The sequence below is a fragment of the Callithrix jacchus genome, chromosome 14 (genome assembly GCF_049354715.1).
Source record: "Callithrix jacchus isolate 240 chromosome 14, calJac240_pri, whole genome shotgun sequence".
Classification (NCBI taxonomy): domain Eukaryota; kingdom Metazoa; phylum Chordata; class Mammalia; order Primates; family Cebidae; genus Callithrix; species Callithrix jacchus.
The window spans coordinates 72,403,101-72,429,638 of record NC_133515.1 but is presented as its reverse complement, the minus strand read 5'-3'; the positions used below and the strand labels follow the sequence as shown (position 1 = coordinate 72,429,638).

Sequence of the window (26,538 nt, the reverse complement as noted above, 5' to 3'; positions counted from 1 at the left end):
GGTTTTTTTAATCTGGTTGGCTAGTAACTAAAAGTGATTATAACATATAGTCATTGGCAACCAAGATGTTATTACAAGGACACAGTGAGAAGCCATTGTTCATCTGCTGCATTAAGAAAATAATTTAATGAAGTAAAAGGCTACTTTTATGAGGGTGTGGAAAAACTGACAGTTTCAGACATTACTGATTGCTATCGTTTGAATTTGTCCCCCAAAGTTCATGTGTTGGAAAGTTAATCCTCAATGCAACAGTGTTGAGAGGTGGGACATTTAAGGGGTTATTAGGTCATGAGGGATCTGCCCTCATGCATGGATTAATCTTGAGTAGTTTCCTGATAAAAGGATGAGCTTGGCTTCTCTTCCCTCTCTCTCTCTTGCCCATGCCTTCTGCCACGTTATGATACAGCTAGAAGGCCCTCAGCTTCTAGAAGGCCTTCAATCTTGGACTTCCCACCCTCCAGAGCGGTGAGGCAAATAAACTTCTATTGTTCATAGATTATGTGTGATATTCTGTTATAGCAAGAAAGAATGACTCTATAAGACACTGTCAATACTGCTAATCAGCACATCCCAACTTAATATCAGTGTGGTAGTATATTTCAAAAGCCATAAAAATGATAGAACTCTTTGGTCCATTTATGTGACTGTTATCCTAAAGAAATAGATTACTTCTGGTATACCTATAGGCAATTAAAAATAATGGCTATGGGGACTCTACAGTAGGAAGGAAAAGCTAAGAGTTTAATATGGATGATGTTTATATTTCCACCATATTTATGGCCATAGTTAAAAAGAAGCCTGTAACCTGGATCTCTACTCTAAACCACCAGAATTGTTTTCTCCAAAGCCCGCATAAGTGCCTAGTTGCTGAATCCAGTGAACATCTGACTGTGGGGAAGCATTTAACACCACAGCTTCTTGTTGGGCCCCTAAACCCCCTTTCCTCCTCTTATTCAGTTTGGTGGTCTCCAAGGACCAAGCCCAGGTTATTTCCTCCATTCCCTCAACACTCTTACAGAGGGATTTTTCACATCTTTTTCCAAACTGGCTTCCACTTCCATCTACAAGCCAAGGATTCCAAAATCCTGACCATTTGGACCACTTTAGACAGAACCTCCCCTTAGTGCACAGAGTCACCAGTCAGCTTGATATTTCCATTTGGATACTACCCAGGCTCCTCAAATCATTAAATCTAAATGGAACTCTTTCCCACCAAAAGCTGTTCTCTTTCTATCTCTCATCATTGCTACTGAAACCACTCCCATCACTTCCCCTTACTTGAATGATGACCACAGTAATTCCGTAATGGGTCCCACTGTCCCCAGTTTGTCCCCACCCCTGACACAGTTGACAGAATAATCCTCCTTAAGCATAAACCCTGTCATTCCTGACTTAGGTCCTTCAATGGCTCTCTGCCTGCAGTGTGAAGCCCACCTTCTTGGCTGGTACATGAGATCTTTCCTAATTTGACCTCTGCCCACACAACAGCACCCCTCACACACTCTTCTCTCTGCACTTATCAACCAAGTGCAACTGCCAAAACATGCGGCTTTCTCCTGCTTTGGCACACACTAAACCCTGTAAGTGTCACAGATCCTCAAGGGTCTGCTTCCCTGAACTGAATTTAAGAATCACTCCTCCAGGAAGCCTTCTTTGACTGTCTTCTGTGATCTCACAGCATCTATTTCAAAATCTTTACCCTACCTGTAAACATCTACAATGTTTTATTACTGGTCAGTTTTCCCCAAGAGCTCCTTATGAATGGGGAGTGTACCTTCCACATGTGTGGCTAGAGCCTCCCACAGTGGGAAATGAGGTGAAAGAAAAAACAAAGCAGATGATGACAATAACTTATTACAATGACAGGGAAGTATGTGCTTATTTTTTCCCTTCCTTGTTTTCCATATTGTTTAGTACGTGGATTATATTATTTTGACACATTTTTAAAAATCAGTTCATTTTTAAGATGTGTCCAATCTCTCCAAGCTAGCTCTAGTAAAATAACTTATTGCCCAAGTTAAGTCAACTTCAAGTTCCTCTTTCCTCAGACCCTTTAGGCTCAAGACCCCCACCTCAAGCTTTACAAATCCAGGATTCTACTTTCTGCAAAGTAAAAAGGCTTACTCCAACATTTTCAGCAGACAGAAGGACCACCCACACACCAAAAAATTCCTTGGCCTTGAAAACGTTTCATTGCTCTTGTAGCTGAGTGCCAAAACCCATTTTTGGCCAAACATTAATTTGTCAGAACCTCACTGTCTTCACAGCCTGAACACACAAAAAAATGAGGTGCTCTGACAACCTTGCCACAGATTTATAGGAGACATAGATGATGGGACTTCTGACTGATAAGTCCATCACCTTGTCAGCTTAAGACATCAGTGAAAGATGGGAGTTGGGGAAAGACTATGAAAATTCCCCCTCCGTCCCTTTAAAAAAAAACCAAAAACCAAAACATTAATTATCTTCTCAGGTATCCAAAAGTTCAACCATGCACCACTGGCTTTTAATTCTTTTAAATTTGTGAAAAATAATCCAGCTACATAATGTTCAGTCTGACATTTGCTATTATTTTTCCCTAAAAGAAAACAAAAACCTGATTAGTTCCAAAAATAAAATATAAAGAAGAACTCAGATGAGAAGCAAACCCTGTGGCTTAGAAACCATTGCTCTGATTAACAGCACATAAGTGTTACCTGACGAATGGGTTCCTGTCTTAAATGCAATTATCACAAATTTCTTGTGATTCCCCACTGTTTTTATGGTTTATGCCCAGCTCTCAAAGCAACAAATTTAATAGCAATAAAGCAAAGGACTGCTTCTCATCTCAGTCAGCAGAGACATCAGAGGGAAATGCAGAGCCCTGGCTCCACAGCTATCCAGGAATGTACCTGCTTCTCCACCCTCAAAAGTCCTTGCATACACCCATGAAGGGGTGATTTTCACAGTTAAGCCCATCGACAGGGCCTGCTGCGACAATCAGGGCCTCTGTCCTCAGGAAACCCCCTCCTGGCGCTGAGGGCCTATTTCCTGGGGACACGGCCCCCATGCTGTTGGCAGGGCCAAACAAGGTGCTTCCGGTGGGGCGGAAGCACCACCAGGTCAAGGGTTCTGGCAGCAGTGGCTCAACCGCAGGGCCACGGTCATGCAAATCAGCCACCTGGCCAACGTAGCAAAACCCCAACTCTGCTTAAAAAAAAAAAAATGGCCGGGCGTGGTGGCGCGCCTGTAGTCCTAGCTACTCAAGAGGCTGAGGCTGGAGAATCGCTTGAACCAGGGAGGCAGAGGCTGCAGGGAGGCGAGGCTGCAGTGAGCCGTGATCCCGCCACTGCACTCCAGCCTGGGCAACAGAGCGAAACTCGGTCTCAAAAAAAAAAAAATCAAATTAGGAATAACTTCCTCCAGGAAACGGGGGTAAAAAAGAAATAGAGGAATTATGGGGAGTGGGAGGAGGGTCATGTGGTCTTTTTACTAGAGAACTGAAAGGGGCTGGCAGGCATCTTTGTCACTGAGAACATACTCTAAACAAGCAGCAACATTTAGAAGGTCTAATTTCCAAGATTCTTGATTGAACTCAAAAGTAGGGATGCCTATGGGTAGCCATCATCATCACCTGGAAACTTGCCTCGTGTTGATTAATTACATTCTTACCACAGAGAAGAAGAGTAATTAAAAAGGAGAAAAATGAAATATGAAAGCAGGTCAAAGAGGATCAAATGACTGATTCAAGGCCACCTGACCAACAAGACATTGTCACAGCAGGAGACACCTTTGTGCTTCATCCACCAGTAGTTTATTGCAAAGTGAAGTTTTGGTTCAGAACAAAAGGGAAATAAGTTCACTAAGATGAACTACTGTACACGAATTAATGAAGTTGATGCAACAGATAGTAACATGTATTTAATATTAACTATTCAGATGTTCAAGCTGTACAGTTTTTTTCAGGTGTACATACAACATAATTATATCAAAACAAAGTTAATTTTTATAAAATATGATTTCCTTAAGAACTGAAGATGCTAAAAAGCTCCAACCACAAATTAATCAAATATTTGATGCCCATTTAAAGATACTATTAAAGATCTGACAAATACATAAGTAACACAGCTGAACGAGAAAAGACCCAAATGACTGCATATTTCACCAATCCCGTATTAAAATAGAAAACGTCACATAAATTGAGCTGATTTGAAATCTTTTTATTAGAAAATAAAAGCTATGTCAATGTAAACCATCATTCCTAAAACAGCTACCAAACAATATAATTATTACCTTAAATCCCAAACAATAATACAATCTTTTCCATCCACATTATCTTCCTCATTGGTTGAATCCATTAAGGATGACAGTTAATGGTAGTTATGTATATACAGTGGAAATAGTAAAACTGACCACACACACAATTGAATCACTACTCTCATTGAGAATAGGGTCAATAAAAATAATGGTTAAAACCAATATATATCTGTTCAATCACTTGCTATCTTTAGCAGTTAAAGTCAAACAACACACACGTATTAATTTTTTTCCATAAAATCTTTACATGTTGAAAATACTTTTTAATCCATGTCCAGATAATTAACAATGAAAAGACACTTCATCTTCTTTCTTATATCCATGGACTTTGTATCAGACTTGCATTCACTAGGTGCACAGAAAGAGCAGTAAATGAAAAGGCAATTTGACCATAAACTGTTTGCAAGACAGAAGTGTTCTATTTTAAGGCAAATATCTTTATCACACACATACATAGCAATTTATCCATTAATGAATCTTATATGGCAGTATCAACCAAGAAACTGAGGTATAACTTTACCCAACAGAAGTACAAATGTCATAAGTACAAATGTGAAGACATTCTCAATGTACTTAACATTTTTTACTCATAACTAAAGAACTCTTCTCAAAGTTCTTATATGCCCAGAAATACCCGAGATTCTCAATTCTAGAAAAAATACTAGAAATTAAATACTCTAATACCTTTGCATAAGTCTCTCCATATAAGGCTACCTTTGATATAAGGCTACTTCGACGTATTTTCTGATAATAGTAAAAATGTGCAACCAAATTCAAGGTATTCTGAAACTGAAGAAAAAGGTCTTGGTCTCAAGAGGGATAGTGAGGTGGTTAGTTTATTGATCAAAATTAAACTTAAGCTAAAAATCAAATTTAAAATGAATCAAATAAAAACATTTCCTGGCCAGGAGTGGTGGCTCATACCTGTAATCCCAGCACTTTGAGAGGCTGAGGTGGGTGGATTTGCTTGAGCCCAGGAGTTTGAAACTACCCCAGGCAACCTGGTGAAACCCCATCTCTATAAAAAATCCAAAAATTAGCTGGGTGTCGTGGCATGTGCCTGTAATCCCAGCTATTTGAGAGGCTGAGGTGGGAAGATCACTTGAGCCGAGGAGGTTGAGGCTGCAGTGGGCCGTTCTCTTGCCACTGTACTGAAGCCTGGGCTTCAGAGTGAGACCCTGTCTCAAAAAAAAAAATTCTTTCAACATAAAACTGAACTATCATGATATAAAAATGGTTGAATGCATAAGGTATTTTTTAGTGCAAAACAGACATTTATCTTTACATAAATAATTTAAATAGAATATAATCCATAACTTGGTATTCATAATATATATTTAAAATCTATATTCTGTGACCTTACAAAAGTAAATCTATCCTTTACTCTCAAGTTAAAAATGGCCAAAAAGTTTACCTTCGGAGATTTCAAGTCAATGGCTTTCTAAAATGAAGGATAATACAAATCTAAGTCACAGGCCATTTGGCACATTAACATGTAAGCCATCAGTTTTGGGCTGTAAAAGCAAAAAATAATTAATTACAACATAAATTGGAAAAAATGTACTCCGGATTTATGCTCTAGTCCAAAGACTTACAGTGTCTATATTCAGACTATTCAATAATTAAGAATTATTGAACAGTCTGATGCAATGACATTCAGTGAAAACAATCTGATTACTAACTGCATTCATATTCAAAATATTTTCCCTAAAATAGAAATAGAAAGTATTCATCATCCCAAATATGAACTACTAAGAAGGCAGACTTTTTTTTTTAAGTTTAGGCCAGGCACTGTGGCTCATGCCCATGATCCCAGTACTTTGGGAGGCCAAGGCAGGTGGATCATTTGAGGTCAGGAGTTTGAGACCATCCTGGCCAACATGGTGAAACCCCATCTCTACTAAAAATACAAAAATTAGCTGGGCATGGTGGCACATGCCTATAATCCCAGCTTCCCAGCTACTCAGGAGGCTGAGGCAGGAGAATTGCCTGAGCCTGGGAGGCAGAGGTTGCAGTGAGCTGAGATTGTGTGCCACTGCACTACAGATTCAGCAAGAGAGAGACCCTGTCTCAGAAAAAAAAAAAGTTTGACAATTACTGCACTCATTTCCTCTACCAAACTCTCAGTAACATTAAGAGAAAAAAACTCGAATTATTTTCACCTAACAATTTAATCAAGTACTCTAGAAAAATGTTCTAATGGGAATTTTGATAGGAATTGCTTATTTCATTTCCAAATGAGATCAAAAGAAAGGAAACAAAAGGGGATTCAGAAAATTAGACTAGCTAGCTTAATAAATAATAAGAATAAACATTGAAACAGCTGCATATGAAGAAACCAGAAAGATCCACAACTCAAATACCACTTCCACAATAATGTCAGTGATGTGAGGTCTCTGACTGATTCATACAGAAACAGGCACAAGGCTAGGTGTGGTAGCTCGTGCCTGTAATCCCAGCACTTTGGGAGGCCAAGTCAGGTACATCACTTAAGGTCAAGAGTTTGAAACCAGCTTGGCCAACATGGTGAAACACCATCTCTACTAAAAATATATAAATCAGCCGGGTGTAGTGGCACACTCTTGTAATCCCAGCTACTTGGGAGGCTGAGGCAGGAGGATCACTTGAAACCAGGAGGTGGAGGTTGCAGTGAGCCAAGATCATACTACTGCACTCCAGCCTGGGCAACAGATCAAGACTCCATCTCAAAAAGAAAAAAAGAAAAAAAAAAGGCAAGAAGCACCCTCAAGTCAAATCTCACAGAGTTGCTCCTTTGCAAAAATGTCCCCTAACAATCGGGGGAGAGTTTGGTATAAGACAAGAGGAGCTCTAAGAGTAAATACCAAGATAGATGCTCTTTTATTTGAAGAGATCTAGAAATCTGCTTACTTGGTAATTAGCTGAACATGCCAATGACTTCAATTCAAACACTCACCTTTCTAGAGACAGCCACAGGTCAGCCATGTCCTCTGGCCACAGAATGATTCATTTTTGTTATAACTGTGGCTAATCCCAACAGCAATTTGAGCTTAGAGTAAAATTCATTTTCTACTCTTGAGGATACCAGACAGGTCAATCACTGTGACATCTAAGTACTTCTACTTCCTTCTCATCATGTCCAACCAGCAAAATGTCATGAACACGGTGGGCCAGGGTGTTACTCTGCACAGTCTCTGTGGACCATAGGATACTTCCAACACTTTCTTCTAAAAGAAACTGTCCTGCCCACAGCAATCACCTCACCCAAAATCACTGCTTCCTCCAGGGCAGGGAGCCTGGCTTGTAAAGCCTCTCCCCAACCCAGGTGATGATAAGACTCAGCTAATTCTGCTCTGGAATCTGAAGATGGAAAGTACAAAGAGAATCAACAAGTGAACCTCAAGTAAAGAAGATACTGGAAAAGAAGAAGAGATACCATGCAGGTGAGGGTGACGTCAGACCCTGAGAGGGAGGAGGAAAGAGAACAGAACCACCAGACTCGGCTGGCAGCTACGGTTGTGTCCTTACAATCATCACCCCATTACCTCCAGTGACCTGTGTTTTCCTATAACAAATGAATCTATAAATACAGAGGGGAAGATATATTTTTGAGAGGCTACTGACTACAATTTCTTTTCTCTAAGCAAATTTTATTGAGATAACCAACTAGGGGGCCAGACATGGTGGCTCATGCCTGTAATTCCAGCACTTTGGAAGGCCAAGGCAGGCAGATCACTTGAGCTCAGGAGTTCAAGATCAGCCTGGGCAACACAATGAGACCCTGTCTCTACAAACAATAAATAAAATTAACTGAGCATCATGGTGCATGCCTGTAGTCCTAGCTACTTTGGGAGGCTGAGATGGGAGGATTGCTTGAGCCCAGGAGGTTGGGGCTACAATAAGCTATGATTGTGCCACTGCCCGCAAGCCTAGGCAACAGAGATTGTCATTAAAATAAATAAATAAATATGTGTGTGTGTGTGTGTGTGTGTGTGTGTATATACATATATATAAGCTAACCAACTAAAATCAGAGGTTTATTTTCAAAATATTTAAAAATATTAACCAGGCCAGGTAAGGTGGCTCATGCCTATAATCCCAGCACTTTGAGAGGCCAAGGCAGGAAAATCACTTGAGCTCAGGAGTTTGAGAGCAGCCTGGGCAACACAGTCAGCCCCTGTCTGTACAAAAAAGTTAAAAATTAGCCGAGTGTGGTGATATGCACCTGTAGTCCCAGCTACTTGGGAGGCTGAGGTGGGAGGATCACTTGAGCCCAGAAGGTGGAGGCTGCAATGAGTCATCATGCTGCTGCACTCTAGCCTGGGCCACTGTGTGAGATTCTGTTTCAAAAAAAAAAAAAGACAAAACACCCAAAACAAACAAACCAAAAAAAGTATTAAGCAAAAATAAAAGACCGCCAGGCCAGGAGTGGTGGCTCACACATGTAATCCCAGCACTCTGGGAGGCAGATCTCTTGAAGCCAGGAGTTTAAGACCAGGCTTGCCAACCCCATCTCTACTAAAATTACAAAATTTAGCCAGGTGTACACACACCTGTAATCCCACCTGCTCGGGAGGGTGAGACACGAAAAATCACTTGAACCCAGGAGGTGGAGGTTGCAGTGAGCCAAGATCGTGCCACTGCCCTCTAGCCTGGGCAGACAAAGCAAGACCCTATCTCAAAAAAAAAAATTATAAAATATTAATACATTTTAATGAAAAAGTTGCCATAATTTTCATTACTTTATAAAATTTTAGGAGTTGTAGCCATTATTCAAACAGTCAATGACTAATTAGTGGGGATCCTGCTATTCCTAAGAATAGCTGTTATCAATAGTACTGAATAAATTTATTTTACAGTTACGGCAAAGTCCATCTCTCTTTGAAAGCTTTTTTTTCCCTGAACATTTTAAATAAATATGTAACATTACAAATGTAGTATGCCCAGAATCTTGGACCATAACTCCATTAGGTTTGATATACACATTTGCATTGAAGATTAATATGTGCCTAGAACATTCACAAGATTTATTTAAAATGTAGCCATTAACCAAAGGCCTCTGGGGCATATGTACAAAATTAGAGAACTGTAAGTATTCAGTCAAAAACTACATTAGAAATATTACTCATGAAAAAATGCCAGCGGGGCTTTATCTATTAAAAGTTAGTAAAAACCAGAAAACTCGCAAGTGAGCTTCCAACCATTTGAGGAAATGTTGTTTGCAGATAATATTAAGCTTTTCACTGATTTTAGTAACATAATTTCCAAAAGGAAATTCCACTTATGATGACGAATCACATTAAAAAATCTGGGCTTGGAGCCAGGCACAGTGGCTCATGCCTTTAACCCCAGCATTTTGGGAGGCTGAGGCAGACAGACCACCTGAGGTCAGGAGTTCGAGACCAGCCTGGCCAACATGGCAAAACCCCATCGCTAATAAAAATACAAAAACTGTCCAGGTGGCTCACGCCTGTAATTCCAGCACTTTGGGAGGCCAAGGCGGGTGGATCACGAGGTCAGGTGTTTGAGACCAGCCTGACCAACATGGTGAAACCCTATCTCTACTAAAAATACAAAAATTAGCTAGATGTGGTGGCAGGTGCCTGTAATCCCAGCTACTCAGGAGGCTGAGGCAGGAGAATTGCTTGAACCTGGGAAGCAGAGGTTGTAGAGAGCCAAGATTGTGCCATTGCACTCCAGCCTGGGCGACAGGGCAAGAATCCATCTCAAAAAAACAAACAAACAAAACAAAACAAAACAAAAAACCCAAATATTAACCAGGTATAGTGGCACATGCCTGTAATCCTAGCTACTTGGGAGGCTGAGGCAGGAGAATCACTTGAACCTGGGACATGGAGGTGGCAGTGAGCCAAGATCATGCCACTGCACTCCAGCCTGGGTGACAGAGCAAGACTGCGTCTCAAAAAAAAAAAAAAAAAAATCTGGGGTTAGTATTTGTGTAAAGGACCCTCAGAATGGATCTTTTGAGGGCTTTTTGCAGGTAGAAGGATCTCTCAGAACGTATTTGTCAGGGTGAGGCCAGTTGATGGTCATCTCTGTGTACCCCACAGTGACCAGCACAGAAGTGACACTTGTTAGGCAAATGCTCCTGTTTTGTGCACACAAAAGATTAAAATTAAACAACAACAAGAAGACCCAAAACTTTTCCTAGGGCAATGTTGCAGGTTAATTAACCATCAAGTCTTGTTTTCGGAATACACCCTCCATCCCAGTAATTCAGTGGTACTTGTGCTTCCTGTAAGTACTATGGAAAGATAGGATTAAACACTGTTGGGAAATCCAGTTCCAGGAAATTCAGAGCTGTTTCTCAGCTCTTCTGCCAAAGCATTCCCAAGACAGGTGAAGAAAGAGCACTGAAAGAGTTCTAACATTGACAATTCAAGGACATAGAGGCACCTTGTATCCACAACCTCCAACATTCTCTCCCAGGACCCTGAAATAACTGAGTTTGAGAAGCATGAGGTCAGGTAATAAGGAGGCTCTACAATGAACCAACCAATACAAGCAAGGAATTTTTTATCTCTCATCATGTCTGTGTGTCTCTGTAGCTTTAGGCAAGTGAACACAAACTCAAATTAACTTGGGTTAATGAAGAGAATCAGTTTAATGAATTTAGAAAACATTAAATGTATATCAATTGAAGAACTGTTTAAAAACCATCAACAAGCACTTCTATGGCTTCAACTTGACAAGTTTCTTGTAAAGATTTTATCTTGGCCGGGCGCAGTGGCTCAAGCCTCTAATCCCAGCACTTTGGGAGGCCAAGGAGGGTGGATCACAAGGTCAAGAAATCGAGATCATCCTGGTCAACATGGTGAAACCCCATCACTACTAAAAATACGAAAAATTAGCTGGGCATGGTGGCACATGCCTGTAATCCTACCTACTTGGGAGGCTGAGGCAGGAGAATTGCCTGAACCCAGGAGGCGGAGGTTGCGGTGAGCCAAGATTGCGCCATTGCACTCCAGCCTGGGTAACAAGAGCGAAACTCCTCTCAAAAAAAAAAAAAAAAATAGGTTTTATCTTATTTTATTTATTTATTTTTAGGAGTGAGTCTTGCTCTGTTGCCAGGCTAGAGTGCAGTGGCTCAATCTCGGCTCACTGCAATCTCTACCTCCCAGGTTCAAGTGATTTTCTTGCCTCAGCCTCCTGAGTAGCTGGGACTACAAGCCTGTGCCACCACACCCAGCTAATTTTTTTGTATTTTTAGTAGAGACAGGGTTTCACTATGTTAGCCAGGATGGTCTCAGTCTCCTGACCTCATGATCCACCCACCTCGGCCTCCCAAAGTGCTGGAATTACAGGCATGAGCCACCGAGCCTGGCTCTTGTAGAGATTTTAAAACTCACTTCAACAAAATGAATTTCCTGATATAGACAGTATAACTCAACTCACAATGTCTGTCCATTCCTTCATTAAAACACAGAATCCAATACCCTTTCATGATTTAAAAAATAAAACACTCAACAGACCAGTAATAGAAGGATACTTCCTCAACCAGGTAAAGGGATCTATGGAAAAACCCACAACATCATACTCAGCAATGAAGGACTTGAATCTTTCCCCCAAGATCAGGAATAAGGCCAGGATGTCCACTTCTATTTAACATTGTACTGTAAGTTCTAACTCGGGCAATTAGATAAGAAAAAGAAGATACTCAGATTGAAAAGAAAGAAATAAAATTATATCCGGTTGCAGATGGCATGATCTTACATATAGAAAACTCTAAAGAATCCTTAAATAACTATTGGAGCTAATAAAGAGTTCAACAAGTATGATGGTTAATTTTAGGTGTCAACTTGAAAGGATTAAGGAATAGCTAGGGAACAAGTAAATTATTACTGCTAGGTGTGTCTGTGAGGGTGTTCCAGAGATTGGTGTGTGAGTCGGTGGGCTGAGTGGGGAAGAGCTACCATCAATGTGGGCAGACACCATCCAACTGGCTGAAGGGCCAGGCACAGTGGCTCATGTCTGTAATCCCAGCACTTTGGGAGGCCAAGGTGGGCAGATCACTTGAGGTCAGGAGTTCAACACCAGCCTGACCAAAACAGTGAAACCGTCTCTACTAAAAATACAAAAATTAGCTAGGTGTGATGGCACACCCCTGTAATCCCAGCTACTTGAGAGGCTGAGGCAGAAGAATCACTTAAACCTGAGAGGTGGGGGTTGCAGTGAGTGAGCCTTCATGGCGCCATTGCACGCTAGCCTGGGTGACAGAGCAACACTCCATCTCAAAAAACAAACAAACAAACAAAACAATTGGCTGAAGGACCAGATAGAACAAAAAAGACAGAGAAAAGGTGATTTCTTCTCTTTCCCTTAGAGCTGGGAACACTCTTCTCCTACCCTTGGACATCAGAATTCCAGACTCTCTGGCCTTTGGACTGCAATAACAAAAACAAAATACTTGGGAATAAGTTAAACCAAACAAATGCAAAACTGTTACACTGAAAACTATAAAACAGTGTTGAAATAAATTAAAGAAGACCTAAGCGAATGGAAAGGCACCTCATATTCATAGAAGACTCAGTATCAGTAAAATGCTACTCCCTTAATTTATCTACAGATTCAATGTATTTGCTATCAAAATTTCAACTGGATTTTTTTGCAGATATGGACATACCAATCCTAAAATTCATATAGTAATACAAGGAATGGCCAGGCGCTGTAGCCTACACCTGTAATCCCAATACTGTGGGATGCTAAGGTGCTAAGACTGCTTGAGCCCAGGAGTTCAAAATCAGCCTGAGTACCACAGGGAGAGCATGGTGGTACAAGCTTGTGCTTCCAGCTGCTCAAGAGGCTGAGATGGGAAGAGCCCTTGAGCCCATGAGGAGGCTGAGGTTACAGTGAGCTGTGATCACAGCACTGCACTCTAGCCTGGGCAACAGAGTGAGACACTGCCTCAAAAAAAAAGAGAGAGAGAAAGAAAGAAAGATAAAAAAGAAACAAAAAAATGCAAGGGATGTGGAATAGCCAAAATAATTTTTAAATCTCTTGAACCCAGGAGGCAGAGGTTACAGTGAGCCGAGACTGCACTACTACACTCCAGCCTGGGCAACATAAGTGAAACTCCATCCCCTCCCCGACCAAAAAAAAGGAAGACTCATACTTCCTAATTACCAAACTTACTACACAAAGATACAATCTTTTGTATTGTTCTGGCATAAAAATTGACACACAGATCACTAGAATAGAATTGAGTCAGAAATAAACCCACACATCTAACTAAGGTCAACTGATTTTTGACTAAAGTACCAATATCGTTACATGGGGAAAGACTGATCTTTTCAACAACTGGATATCTACATGCAAAAAATTAATAAAATTGGACTCCTACTTCATAACATATGTAAACATTAACTCAAAATGGATCAAAGACCTAAAGATAAAAGTTAACACTAAAAACAGGGCCGGGTGAAGAGGCTCACTTCTGTAATCCCAGCACTTTAGGAGGCCAAGGTGGGTGGATCACCTGAAGTCAGGAGTTCGAGATCAACCTGGCCAACCTGGTGAAACCCCATCTCTACTAAAAATACAAAAATTAGCTAGGCATGGTGGTGCACACCTGTAATCTTAGCTACTCAGAAGGCTGAGGCAGGAGAATGGCTTGAACCAGGGAAGGAGAGGTTCCCGGGTTCAAGCCATTCTCAACGGTGAGCCAAGACTGCACCACTACACTCCGGCCTGGGCGACAAGAGCGAAACTCCATCTCAAAAAATAAAATGAAATAAAATTCTTAAGAAAAAACATAGGAGTAAATCTTCATGGCCTTTGGTTTATTAGATATGACACCAGAAGCAAAAGAGACAAGAGAAAAAACAGATGAATTGGGCAGCATCAAAATTGAAAACGTGTGCTGCAAATGATACATACCACTAAAAAAGTGAAAAGACAACCCTCAGAATAAGCGAAAATATTTGCAAATCATATATTTGATAAGGTCTAGTATCCAGAATAAACTCTTAAAATCCAACAACTTTTTTTAAAACCTATTTTTTTTTTAAAGGCAAAGGGTTTAAATAGACATTTCTCCAAAGAATAGATGAGAAGACAACCAACAGCATTAGTCATTAGGGAAACGGAAGTCATAACCACAGAGAGATAACCACTTCATACCCACTGTGATGGCTATTATTTTTATGCTCATCATCCCTGGTCATTAGAGAAATGCAAAGCAAAACCACATTGAGATACCATCTCATGCCAGTTAGAATGGCGATCATTAAAAAAATCTAGAGACAACAGATGCTGGAGAGGATGTGGAAAAATAGGAACACTTTTACACTTTTGGTGGGAGTATAAATTAGTTCAACCATTGTGGAAGACAGTGTGGCGATTCCTCAAGGACCTAGAAATAGAAATTCCATTTGACCCAACAATCCCATTACTGGGTATATATCCAAAGGACTATAAATCGTTCTACTATAAGGACACATGCACACAAATGTTCATTGCAGCACAGTTTACAATAGCAAAGACCTGGAACCAACCCAAATGTCCATCGACGATAGACTGGACTGGGAAAATGTGGCACATATACACCATGGAATATTATGGAGCCATCAAAAACGGTGAGTTTGTGACCTTTGTAGGGACATGGATGAACCTGGAAACCATCATTCTCAGCAAACTGACGCAAGAACAAAAAATCAAATACCGCATGTTCTCACTCATAGGCGGGTGTTGAACAATGAGAACACATGGACACAGGGAGGGAGGCACTACACACTGGGGTCTGTTGGGGGGAAATAAGGGAGGGACAGCGGCGGGTGGAGAGTTGGGGAGAGATAGCATGGGGAGAAATGCCAGATATAGGTGAAGGGGAGGAAGGCGGTAAATCACACTGCCACGTGTGTACCTATGCAACTATCTTGCATGCTCTTCACATGTACCCCAAAACCTAAAATGCAATAAAAAAAGAAAAATAACAAAGAGTTGGGAAGGATGTGGAGAAACTGGAACCCCCACACATCGCTGGTGGGAATCAAATTGCTCGGCTGCTTTGGAAAACAGTTTGGTAGCTCCTCAAAAAGTTAAACATTAGCATCTAACCTGGCAATTCCATTCCTAGGTATATATCCAAGAGAAAAAGAAACCCTATGTCCACATGACGATTTGTACATGAATGTTCATAGCAGCATTATTCATAACAGTCAAAAAGTAGAAACCAGCAAGTGTCCATCAACTGATGCATGGATCAACAAAATGCAGACTACACATATGATGAAACATTATTCAGTTATAAAAAGGAATGATATACTGATACATACTACAACATGATTGAACCTTGAAAACATGACACTAGGTGAAAGCAGCCAGACACAAAAGGCCACATATCATATGATTCCATTTATATGAAATGTCCAGAATAGGCAAATCTACAGAGATAGAAAGTAGATGAGTGGTTGCCAGGAGATGGGTGGTGTGGAAATGGGTGGTAACTGCTAATGGGCACAGGGTACATGAAAATGTTCTGGAGTTAGATAGTGGTGATTGTTATACAGCTCTATAAATATATTTAAAAACACACAACTGTACATTTTAAGATAACGAATTTTACGGCATATGAATTATATCTCAATTTTTTTAAAAAATGCATTGTTAGGACCATCCCATATTTTTTTAGTTCCATTTTTAAACTTCCCTGAAAACTCTTCCTAAATAGACTAAAGCTTATCTACAGAGCCACAATGCCAACAACATCGACTGGTCAAGGTAGTTATGTACCCAGCAACTATCCTCATTTGCTTTCTGGCCACTCAGTTGCCTCTTGGCATGGTGAAGACATGCTTAACACTCATTTGTGTGGGATCAAACAGAATAGAGTGTGGGTCACTAAACCAAGAAATTGCAAAGCAGAAAAGACCTAGAACAGAGAATGAAAACAAGGTATCCTATCCATGTATCATCCCAGATACCCCTTAGAAAATTTTGTGAGGACCAGAAAAAACACACTTTCTTAGTTGACAAAATTCCTCATCCTTAGGTCAAACATTCTAATTCCTCATATCTGATTTTATACATATGCTTTTTTTTTTTTGAGATTGAGTCTCATTCTGTTGCCCAGGCTGGAGTGCAATGGCGTGATCTCAGCTCACTGCAACCTCCGCCCCCCAGGTTGAAGCGAGTCTCCTGCCTCAGCCTCCTCAGTAGCTGGGATTAGAGTCTTGTGCCACCATGCCCGGCTTTTTAATAAAATCTGATTAAGTTTTAACCCTTATACAGGAATGCCCTTTTCAAAAGACCTTGTTGTTTCAAAGTGTATGAAAAATGAAATATTTTTTAAAATTTCCTTTAGGGGACAATAGATAACACAACAGAAAGATGACCCACAGGTTAGATTCCTTAATTAGGTTCCTGTACACATCTATCATTACATAAAATATGAAGACATTTACAATCCTTTTCTCCCATACAAATGTCTGGAAACCTACCTATTACACGAAGTGGGATGCACCTAATTACTTCTTACATGCTATAGTGTTCCTATCTCCACCTTGCACTATAGCACAAAAAGATGCATACATAAAACATATGTTTAAGAAAAAGACACACAAGCATATGTGTGCCCAGTTTCTGATCTTTTTAAACGGAGTTAAGTGGGAATCTAATAAAAAGTGGTTTTCATTAAATTAGTATAAGCCAAATCTTAGAAAGAAAGCAACCATGACCCATCATTCTAACTTTAAAACTAGAATATTTATATGAATTGTATTATTTATTGTTTTTAAGAGCCTTCTAAATGGTAAGAAATACTGAATAAAAAATACAGGTAAGAGATTAAGTAGTTTATCTCAAAGCAAAAAATCTAAAGTTTCCACCTCTGTCCTAGGAAAAATTAAACAACCTTCACATAGATCTGAAAGCTAAGCCTCACACAGATTTTATGATTGGCATTTTACTTCAGAGTATATAGTATAAAAGCACGGATATGGTTTTGTTTTGTTTTTGCCAAATAGCATGGACATGGATATGGTTCTAAAAAATAAATATGTAAGTTAGGCATGGTGACTCACACCTGTAATCCCTGCACTTTGGTAGGTCAGGAGTTTGAGACCAGCCTGGCCAACATGTGTCAGTTTGTTCACTTTCTTTTTTCTTTTTTACTAAGACAAGGTTTCACCATGTTGGTCAGGCTGGTCCTGAACTCCTGACATCAGGTGATCCACCTACCTTGGCCTCCCAAAGTGCTGGGATTACAGGCATGAGCCACCACACCCAGCCAGTTTGTTTACTTTCAAACATATTTCCTAATTTTGTGTTTGTAATCCTAAAAAATCTCGTTTCAGAGACTACAAAACAAGTTACATATAAGATCAAGCCATATAAATTCAGGTGTGATAAAATCAGAATGAAGATGAAATGAGGTCTTCTTTCCTCTTTGGGTATTTTAATTTAGGATAATGTCTGACTTACTGGTACCAATATAGATCTCAGTGAAAACATTTCTGCCATGAAGACTGAGTTATGAGACACATCTGTAAGTATAGCTAAGGAAGAAGTGATACTTAATGATTTTTTTTAAAAGCAGCAACAGGCCAGGCACAGTGGCTCATGTCCATAATCCCAGTGCTTTGGGAGGCTAAGGTGGGAAGACTGCTTGAGGATAAGAGTTTGAGGCCAGCCTGGGCAACACAGTGAGACCGCTATCTTTACAAAAAAATAAAAAAATTAGCCAGCATGGTGGTGCACACCTATAGTCCTAGCTACTTGGGAGGCTGGGGTGGGAGGACTGCTTGAGCCCAGGACTTTGAGACTGCAATGAGCTCAGTCTCAAACCACTGAGCTCACCACTGCACTCCAGCCTGGTCAACCAAGCAAAATTCTGTCTCTAAAAAATAAATAAATAGATAAATAATGATAAAAGTAGCAACACTCAGGGAAGGTTGCAAGAAAATGCTGTTCCTAAAAAACCACAATGTCCATGAAGACAAAACCCTAATACATATTTTTTCACTTATGAACTATCACATCTCATTGTCTCCTTATAAATGGGTAGCTTAACTGCCACTTTTATCCAAGAAGCACATTTATCCAACATGCTTCTTAATGAAAACTGGTCCTATGGAAAGTCTGGAATCACCAACAAGAGATTTCACACTAGCTACCTAGTGAGTAGCATGAAGTCTGTGTGTATATGTGCACATGTATACGCTTCTCCTTGTCTCTTCATACAGAAGTTTCTCCCCCCAAATCTGTCAACAGTTTATGCCAAAGTCTGTAACAGACACTGTGGGGATATAAAAGTGTATGCATGAGAGAAGATCCCAGCTCTCAAGATAGTTATAATTTACTTGGGAAAACAGGACATAATCACATAAAGCGGTCCCAGTACCAGTAAAATTGATGGTTATCATATTTTTATTAGTAATATGAAGGTGCTATCATCTGCACATTGTTTGCATGAACCACAAAGCTTTAATCCAAATAGGTAAGAAAAAATAAATCCATGCCATTTATTTCAATTATGTTAGAATACAATAAATATACAATAAATAATCAAATTTCTTTTGAGTATGTAAGAAGTAGCATACCAGCAGTAGTAGGGAAGATAAGGCAAGATATTTAATGGCCAAAGTGTAACATAAGCTTAGGAAAGGAAATTAAGAGAAAGAAAACAGTTTTGCTATTATTATCTCAGTATGACATGACAAAGAAGTGGGATTTTTCTAGGCTCTTCTCGGAACCAAGAGGTGTGTGAAGATTAAACTGCTGGGCTAGGTTTCTAGAGATTCAGGTGTTAGCCCTGACTCTTTCACAATTATATCATCTCCTGCCCTGATTTCCTACCTGTAATAGTCGAGGTTTGAACTAGATCATGGCTAAAATTCCTTTAATGGACACTTCTGGTAAACCTCTATTTGATAAAATAAATCCAGATCCTCCATCCTACCCACCATTTCCCAATCCATGACAAAATTACTGTGTACAACATTTGATATTTTATGAATCTTTTGCTAATTATTTGTGTTATATATACTAACTTCTTTATGGTAACTGGTTTTGAAAAAGCAAAATTCTAATTCCTATTGCTAAAATTTAGTTACTAAACAATCATCACTTTTACATTATCTAGTCCTAATAATCTATCCAGATTAAGATGGCATATTATTCAATAGTCTCACAAGGATTTTGTGTAGCTGTGATTCACAATGGTTAAAGATTAGATCAAATAATGATGTATCCATTGCTTTTACTGGCTTAATATGGACCTAGCTACACAGCAACTAAGAGTACAGTAATATTTCACTTCTTCCTTTTTGATAATCCAGTGACAACACGTAAGTATGACTTTGGTACTAAATAGCTACATAAATATCCTTTCATCTGATAAGTCTTATTAAACCTCTAGTGTTTGGTGGAGAAAATTAAGAAAAGAAGAGGTTGTAATAGTGAGTTTTCTCAAACTAGTCATATTATAATTTTTATGTCCTTGTTTGTACATGTAAATATTAGGGCAGTCATCACCTAGAATAGCAATGAATTCAAATATTATCCAATAAATTCTAAACAACACAAGCTCTCTTCAATTCTTAAATACCTTTTGAGTCATTTCAGTAAAAAGATCAAAGAAATCCAAAGTGAAAAAGGGAGAACATACTCAAGCTTCCATGAAGCTGCACGATAAAGCAAGTAATTGGCACAAAAATAAAGCAAAGAATTGAGAAGTATGCTGGAAAAGTCATTCAAATACTATTCTTACTTGTATCTAGCTCCACTATACAGTTTAAATTTTGGCCAAATTTTTAAAGTATTTGTTAAACAGTTCCTGCATGTGACATATGTTTCCAGGATACTTCTGACATTGATATGAGAAATTATAAAACATTTAGAAATGAAAATGTTACTCTCAAACAAAAAACACCACAAGTTCCAAGCTTCTGAATTCATAAGATGGAAAAACCTTTGGAAAATAGTACCTTTCTGTTTTAAAATGTTCAAATAATATATATATTTTAAATGTGTAATCATTCAAGGAAAGGGGAAAACAAGTCTAAAATAAAGCAAGGTCCTCAAGTTTACTCCAGGACTCATTACTCTTCCTTTGCAGTCTCAATTCTATTTACTCCATAAGTAAACCGTTTTATCCCTTCGGCTGGGAAGGATAATTTTTACCCTACCAAGATGATGACAATGCCACTGCAGTGCTCGCTCACCCAGCAAGAAACACATAAATATGAAGTAGCATCAAGTCCTTCTATGAAGTGTATGCAAGAATTGATTTGCAATGCATTAATTCAGGAATTCAGTGGAGAGGCTCCTACTATACCTAGCGGATCTAAACTTGAGCTCATGATAACACTGCACGAAGCTATGGTAGATGAAAGTGATAGGTAATGCCAACAGAACAATTCCACTGACAACACAAACTCCTCCAAGAATTCTTCCAGGCACTGTGATAGGATACATATCTCCATAGCCAACTGTAGTCATAGAGATAATCACCCACCAGCAGGCAGCGGGAATGCTGGTGAAGTCCTTGTTGGATGTTTCCAGGTCCAGCCCATGTTCAAGAAGCTGAGAAAGTGCACTAAAGATTGCCATGGCAACACAAATGAAGACAAGTAACATAACCATCTCTCGGTAGCAACGTTTGAGAGTCAAACCGAGTGTCTGAAGACCAATGAAGTGACGGGCAAGCTTAATCACCCAAAAAATCCTCATCATTCTAAGCACCCTCAAGGTGACTCCAGCCCTCTGGAGTTGAGAGTTCTCGCCTGTAAACACTGTCATCAACACGGAGATGTAATATGGCGTGATTGCCAGTAAATCAATGATGTTCAGGGGTCTCTTGACAAACTCACACTTGTTTTTGGAGACAATGAACCTCACGATGCACTCCGCAGTGAACCAACCTATGCAGATAGCTTCAATTATCCTGTCAAGAGAACAAAAGAATTGATCATTTTATTTTTAAGCATTTTAATAGCTCTCAGATTTCTTCAGATAGTACTACATTGACATACTAATTCAGTTACTTTTCCAGAAAACATAAAGAACAGACAACATTACCAACATCATCAGACCACCAGGACGCATGCAACAGAACAACAAATCAATTCAGGTGAAAACTGAGGCCAGGTGCCGTGGCTCACGCCTGTAATCCCAAGTCTTTGGAAGGCTGAAGTGGGTGAATTGCTTGAGCCCAGGAATTCCAGACCAACCTGGGCAACATGATGAAACCCTGTTTCTACAACAAAAAAATACAAAAATCAGCTGGGTGTGGTGACACACACCTGTAGTACTACCTACATGGGAAGCTCAGGTGGGATGATTACCTGAGCCTGGAAAGGTCAAGGCTAGGGTGAGCCATGAATGCACCACTGCACTCCAGCCTGGGTGACAGAGAGACCCTGTCTTGAAAAAGAAAAATTCAACTTGATAAAGTTCTTACTTCCATACTGCAATACTATTAAAACGAAATATATATATATATATATATTTATTTATTTATTACTTGCCACTAATACTTTTTAAAAAATAGCTCTCTTATTTGGTGGTTTGAAATTAACTTATTCTCAGCTAGCTGCAACATGAAATTTAACTTACGCTTGGAGCACAGTGGTTCTCCGCTGTCATACCAGTTATGAGGTGGATGAGAAGGGCATTGTTCCTACAGAATGTGGACCTAAGTTTTTTGATGGGCTATTTCTTGGTAACTTATAGTCAATGTAAGATCACTTTCTGAAATGTTACTCTTCCCTTCCTTCCAATAGGCTTGTGTGGGAGACACTGGCACTGAGCAAGCTTATGGGGCACTGGGTGAGTGCCCTCACCAGGAACACACCAGCTCACAACCATCCTCAAAAGGCTCCCAGCAGAAACAAAGCCGAGGAATCCCACCCTGGACCAGAACAGCCTTTAGGATTTTCCCAAAGACCACAACTAGTTTGTCTTCCATCATCATTTTTACATAGTACATATTTTTTAAAGACCACATTTTACCTAGAGCAATATTTACCAGCCTTTCTGCACTACTGCATGCAATGAAAATAATCGCATTTATGCAGCACACTGCAGTCAAGGGGTAGGATTCTTTTTCTTTTTTTTTTTTTTGAGACAGTCTCACTTTGTCTCGGCTCACTGTAACCTCCAAATCCCGGGTTCAAGTGATTCTCTAGCCTCAGCCTCCCAAGAAGCTGGGACTACACGCGCATGCCACCACGCCCGGCTGACTTGTTTTTATCTTTAGTAGAGATGAGGTTTCACCATGTTCGCCAGGATGGTCTTGATTTCCTGACCTTGCGATCCACCCGTCTTGGCCTCCCAAAGTGCTGGGATTACAGGTATGAGCCACAGCGCCTGGCCTCTTTTTTTTTTTTTAGACAAAGTCTCCCTGTCGCCCAGGCTGGAGTGCAGTGGTACATTCTCAGCTCCCCGTAACCTCTGCCTCCTGGGTTCAAGCAATTCTCCTGCCTCAGCTTCTCCAGTAGCTGGAACTACAGGCATCTGCCACCATGCCCAACTAATTTTTGTATTTTGAGTAGAGATGGAGTTTTGCCATATTGGCCAGGCTGGTCTCGAATTCCATATCTCAGGTGATCTGCCTGCCTCAGCCTCCCAAAGTGCCAGGATTACAGGCGTGAGCCACCACACCCAGCCAACGAGTATGATTCTTGAAGAAGCCAGCATCCTGGGAGCTCTAGGCCCCCAGTCCTCAGCCCACACGCCCCAAAGCTGAGAAAGTTAAATTTCAACACCCCTGGCCCTGTGAGTGGTAATTTGAAAGTAATTTTAAATTTAATTATTATTATTTTTAATTGAGACAGTCTTGCTCTGTCACTCAGGCTGGAGTGCTGTGGCGCAACCTTGACTCACTGCAACCTCTGCTACCCAGGTTCAAGTGGTTCTTGTACCTCAGCCTCCCAAGTAGCTGGGACTAAGGCATGCGCCATGAAGCCCGGCACACTTTTTTATATTTTTTGTAGAGACGGGGTTTCTCCATGTTGCCCAGGCTGGTCTCGGACTTCTGACCTCCAGTGATCTGCCCACCTTGGGCTCCCAAAGTGTGGGATTACAGGCGTGGGCCACCGTGCTCAGCTCAAAATTTTTTAAATTCTAAATTAAAAGTTACAATTATTAAACCATCACTTGTTTTTCTCCACGTAATTCTTTCTCACCATTAACTTGAACCCAAACATTAGAAGTACAATGGAGAGAGAAGAAACTGGAGTAAGTGGGAGGAGAGTCGGTGGGGCAACATTTTGAAAAGAATTGCTCAGAGTGCATTCCACAGAAGACAAGGGGTACTAAATGTTACTCATGGAAATGAACAAACACAATTAACCATGTTTCCCTACTGTAGGGCTTTACGGGGCTATAAAGATTAACTTTATTAACTTTTATTTTCTGAATAGGTATTCACATTCATGTGGTTTAAATCACATGGTTTAAAAAAAAAAAGAAAACAGTATAGAAAGAAGTCTCAGGCCAAGCATGGTGGCTCATACTTGTAATCCCAGCACTTTGGGAGACTGAGGTGAGAGAATTGCTTGAGCCCAGGAGTTCAAGACCAGCCTAGGAAACATGATGTGGCCTCCTCCCTACAAAAAATGAGGCAGGAGGAGTGCTCCAGCCCAGGAAGCTGAGGCTGCATGAGCCGTGGTCACACCACCGCACTCTCACCTGTGTGTCAGTGAGGTGCCTGCCTCAAAAAGGAAAGAAAAGAAAAGTCTCACCTCTTACAGCCACCCAATTCCCCTCCCTGGAGGCAACAAATACCATCATTTTCTTATGCATCCTTCCAGAGCTATTTGATATATGTACAAACAATAAAAATTTTTACTTATATGTGTATATATATACAGATACGTGTATACACACATATATATGTATGTATCTCCTTTTACACAAATAGTTAGCATGTTATACTAACTGTCCTGTCTCGTTTGGTTAATATATCTTGGAGATACTCCCCATCAGCAAATAGAAATTTCCCTCATTTCTTAAACATGGTGACACAGTGTTCCACTGAATGTACTGTGATTCATTTAATCAGTCCACCAGATGAACATTAACAATGATGCAATAAATATTCTTTTTCTTTTTTTTTTTTGAAACAGGGTCTTACTCCCGTCAGCCTGGAACTCCCAGGCTCAAACAGTCCTCCCACCTCAGCCTCCCAAGTAGCTGGACTAAGGCACACACCACCATACCTGGCTAATTTTTTTTTTTTTTTACTTTTTTTAGAGATAGGGTCTTGCTGTGTTGCCTAGACTGGTCTTGAACTCCTGGGTTCAAGCGATCTGCCCACCTTAACCTTCTAAAGCACTGGAATTACAGGCATGAGCCCAGCCAGTGCAATGAATACTCTTAGTTGTATGTAAATAATTTCCCACATGAGCAGATATATCAGTTGAATAAATCTGAGAGACTTGGAATTACCGGGTCAAAGACACATATATATTTGTAATTTCAATAGATCTTGCCAATCTACCTCTACAGAGATTGTACTAAATTACCTGCCCACAGGCAATGCATAGTGTCTATTCCCCATGGCCTCGCTAATGGAAAGTATTATTGAACTTGGAGGTCTCTCCCACTCTGAGAGATGAAAAGCGCTAACTTATTTTGAGGGAGGCAGAGCATCTTTGCACACATTTAAGGGCCTGCTCTGTGACCTGACTGAATCCTTTGCTCACAAAGCCTTTAATCTGCTCAGAAACAGTAGAATATCCTTCAGGGCATGCAGAGTATCAGGCCAGGACTACTGTTCCTTGAAATACCAGTTTTAGAAAACAATTCCAGAGCCTTTGCCTATAAATTTCTTGGTAATAGGGTTTGACAAACCATAGCCTGGGGTCCAAATCCTGCCCATTTCCCATTTTTTCTTTTCTTTTTTTTTTTTTTTAATATGGCATGTAATCTAAGAATGGTTCCTAATTTTTCCTCCACTGGTTTGAAATGGTGGCTTTTATCATACATTGAATTACCAATCATACCTGAGTAAAATTCTGGGTTTTCCACTTTCCAGAGTGCAAAGTTCAGAACTTCACTCAGGTATATCCGATCAATCCATTCTATCTTATACCATGCTGCTCTCAATTTTAATTACAGTTGACCCTCGAATAACATGAGTTCGATCACAAGGATCCACTTATAGGCAGTCTGTTTTTCAACCAAATGTGGAAAATATAGTATTCTCAGGAAGCAAAACACACTTATACAGAGGGCCAACTTTTCATATACTTGGGTTTCACAGGATCCACCGAGGGACTTGACTACATGCAGATTTTGTCATATTTGGGGGGTACTGAAACCAACATCCTACATATACCGAAAAATAACTGTACTTTGTTTTGATGTCTAGTTGAATGTATCACTCAATTTGAGTTCTTCCTTTTCAACATTGTCCTGGTTATTCTTTTTTTTCAAGACGGAGTCTCACTCTGTTACCCAGACAGGAGTGCAGTGAAGTGATCCTCAGCTCACTGCAACCTCCGCCTCCCAGGTTCAAGCAATCTCCTACCTCAGCCTCCAGAGTAACTGGGACAACAGGAGTGCACCACCGTGCCTGGCTAATTTTTAATTTTTCTAGAAGAACCTGGATTTCACCATATTGGCCAGGCTGGTCTAGAACTCCTGACCTTGTGATCCATCTGCTTTGTCCCCCCTACGTGCTGGGATTACAGGCATAAGCCACTGTGCCCAGCTGTCCTGGTTATTCTTAAGCATTTCCTCCTCCAACATGAATTTAATTTTTAATGATTTGGGGGAAGAAACAAAATCTAAAGAAGAAAGAAACAAAATCAAAGAAGAATTACATTTTATGACATGTACGAAATTTGCATTCAGTGGCCATAAATAAAGTTTTATTGGAACACAGCCATGCATACTCATTTACACATTGTCTATGGCTGTTTTCATGGCAAAGTTGAGTGGTCATGACAGAGATCACATAGCTCTGCAAAACCAAAAGTACTTACTATCAATGCAAAAAAAAAAAAAGAGTCTGCTGTTGTATTAAGCCACTAAGAGTTTTTTTTTTTTTTTTTTTTTTTTTGAGACAGGGTCTTACTCTGTCACCCAGCCTGAAGTGCAATGGTACAATTCTGGCTCACTGCAACCTCTACCTCTTGCACTCAAGCAATTCTCTTGCCTCAGCCTCTTGAGTAGCAAGGATTACAGGTGCGCACCACCATGCCTGGCTAATTTTTGTATTTTTAGGAGAGATGAGGTTTCATCATGTTGGCCAGGCTGGTCTTGAACTCCCAGACTCAAGCAATCCACCCGCCTAGG

The 26,538-nt window shown here is 40.2% G+C and overlaps 1 protein-coding gene across 2 annotated transcripts in view; it reads right to left on the bottom strand.

Moving 5' to 3' along the window:
• Nucleotides 1–18,642: 18,642 nt before the first annotated feature.
• KCNG3 (potassium voltage-gated channel modifier subfamily G member 3) overlaps nucleotides 18,643–26,538 on the bottom strand; it is a 56,988-nt gene continuing 49,092 nt past the window's right edge. For both annotated transcript variants that reach the window (XM_002757816.6, XM_008980779.4), the window contains exon 2: nucleotides 18,643–21,178. In XM_002757816.6, the coding sequence (XP_002757862.1) occupies nucleotides 20,533–21,178 (646 nt within the window). In that variant the 3' untranslated portion in view covers nucleotides 18,643–20,532. The remainder of the gene's footprint in view (nucleotides 21,179–26,538) is intronic.